The 2,410-nt window shown below is 40.4% G+C and overlaps 1 protein-coding gene across 1 annotated transcript in view; it reads right to left on the bottom strand.

The window, feature by feature from the left end:
• Positions 1–2,410, bottom strand: part of LOC101851273 (sphingomyelin phosphodiesterase) — a gene marked incomplete in the record, with an annotated part of 53,484 nt that overhangs the window by 2,456 nt on the left and 48,618 nt on the right. The window contains 1 exon segment of the mRNA XM_005101206.3: positions 1,612–1,701. Coding sequence (XP_005101263.2) covers positions 1,612–1,701 — 90 coding nt within the window.

Raw genomic sequence — 2,410 nt, 5'->3', positions numbered from 1 at the left:
TGACAAACATACAAAAGAAGTAGAGGAAAATGACAATAGTAAGGATTAGGAAAGAAAAAGCAGCAGTTCCCTGTTGTAGATCAGGTACAGTTATGAGCGTGACATTCATGAATCAGCCCATTTACAATTGTACAATGCATGAACGAGAAATGTCTGCCCTTTGGGAATGGCCTAAATACTCTTCAGTCAGTGGCACCGCCACGGGGGGTGAAGAGAGACTGAAAAGAGGAACGGTAATGAAGAGGAGGGGGAGGAAGAAAAGAAGGAAGTGGAAGAAGAGAAAGGGGTAGACACTGCTCATGTTATAGGTGGCCTGGAGACATCACAGAATATTGTGTGTTGAGGAGGGGGGGGGGAAGAGAAAGAGAGACTGAAAAGAGGAACGGTAGGAGGAGGGGAAGGAAGAAGGAAGAGGAAGAAGAGAAAGGGGAAAACAAGGAGGGGAGTTTGAGTATTAGTTTTAGTTTTAGTAAAAGTTTTACGGCACTTGAAATACAATAAGGTCATATAAGTGTCGAAGATTAGAGGTGTTACAAGAGAGTAACAAACACAAAAAAGAAGGAGGGAGAGATAAGGACGATACATGTTTGATAGGAAAGAAGAAGCAAACCACACCAGAGCACCCGCCAACCACCCACAAAGAGAGACTGAACAGGGGAACAATAGGAAGAGGAGGGGGAGGAAGAAAAGAAGGAAGAGGAAGAAGAAAAGGAGCAGACAACCTATGCTTGCCAGATTCTAATCTTCTGGCGCTCATATGACCAAACGCAGTTGTGAGCGCTGTAAAACCTCTGCTAAAAACTAAAACTATCTCCCTTTCTTCTTTTTTGTGTTTTCTACTCTCTTGTAACACCTCTAATCTTCTGGCACTACTTGTTTGGTCATAGAGAAAACTCACCTTGAACAAGGGGTAAAAAGTTTACCTTCGATTTTCTCAAAACAGAATTATTGGGGATAGCCCCCCTTGTGTTTAAAACTATCCCCGTCGTTTTAGAAAAGAAAAATTCTGAAATTATGCAAACTGAGCCCAAAAATGTGAAATTATGCGATTCTGTTAATTTAAACAAAGAATGATAAAGGAAATTAATCCAAAACTATGCAAAAATATGTGAGGCATCGTGGTGGAATCAGGCTCTCGTCAAAATAATCAATGTGAAGAAACTGGCATTTTTTCCGTAGATGTGTGAATTTTTATTGAATTTTTGTTTTTGGGCTTAACACCTTTCATGCTCACTAATGAATACATTTCTGTGTGGATTTTACTGAAAAACGTTGATTAAGTGCGCAAAAAATGTAAATCTTTAGTTACCACAGACTCTTGAGCTAAGGAAATAACTAATCTTTGGCGGCCCTTTTTTCTCTGATTTTACCTTTGAAAACAGGTGACCCCCACCTCCTTCATTCGCAAATATCTCGACTTGTATTCAAGATAAATGGATATTTTAAAAATCCAAATAAGGACAAATGAACAAGCTTTAAGATGATACCAATAACTCTACATGCCGGAAAATTGACGAGAGCCTGATTCCACCACGTCGTGACACATATGATCAAAGCTAAATTATGTGGGGTGCAGTTAAAAAGTGACCAACAAAACAAAGTGCTAATGACCTTGGCGGAGTACTCCAGCTCCCAGGTGATGTTCCCCTCACGTTCAGCTTTCTCCAGGTCCAGAATGTAGGTGCTGTGATCCAGGACTTGCTGGGAAACAAAACAAAACAAATCCTTGTTGTCATTGTCAATTTTACACCACCATCCAACACAATTTTGAACCAAGTGGTCCAAGCCGACATGTAACAGTTAGTTTCAGTTTTAGTAGAGTTTTTACGGCGCTCGCAACTGCATAAGGTCATTTGAGTGCCAGAAGATTAGAGGTGTTACAAGAGAGTAACAAACATAACAAAGAAGAAGGGGAGATAAGGACGATAGATGTTTCATAGGAAAGAAGAAGCAAACCACACCAGAGCACCCGCCAACCACCCACCGACATGTAACATTTTCTGAGTTGACACAAAGAGTTATCTGTGATTGTAATCGGTAGATATAGATGTTTTACGCTCCCATCATCACAATTTAGACCACGTAACAGGCCGGCTTCTTCAACTTTGCCCTGAATCAACTTGGGATGAGAGGGATATAACATACAAGCATTTACACGGCCATACTCGATACAACTTCTCTGCAATGAATTAAACCAATACCCCCTGATTGCAACTGCAAAATGCCTATCCATCACAACACAAATGCCGTTTGTAGAGCAACCAAAACAAAACATTTACTAAAACAAACAAAAGAGAGAGGAGTGAGAGAAAAGTCACGTAGGAGCTGTCGGCATAAATGTTCTAATCTTATCACTATTGTAGATTTGATCTTATACGCTATGAGAGAGACAGAGAGAGAGAGAGAGAGA

This window comes from Aplysia californica, unplaced genomic scaffold (genome assembly GCF_000002075.1).
Source record: "Aplysia californica isolate F4 #8 unplaced genomic scaffold, AplCal3.0 scaffold00273, whole genome shotgun sequence".
NCBI lineage: Eukaryota > Metazoa > Mollusca > Gastropoda > Aplysiida > Aplysiidae > Aplysia > Aplysia californica.
This window is presented reverse-complemented; position numbering and strand designations above follow the sequence as displayed.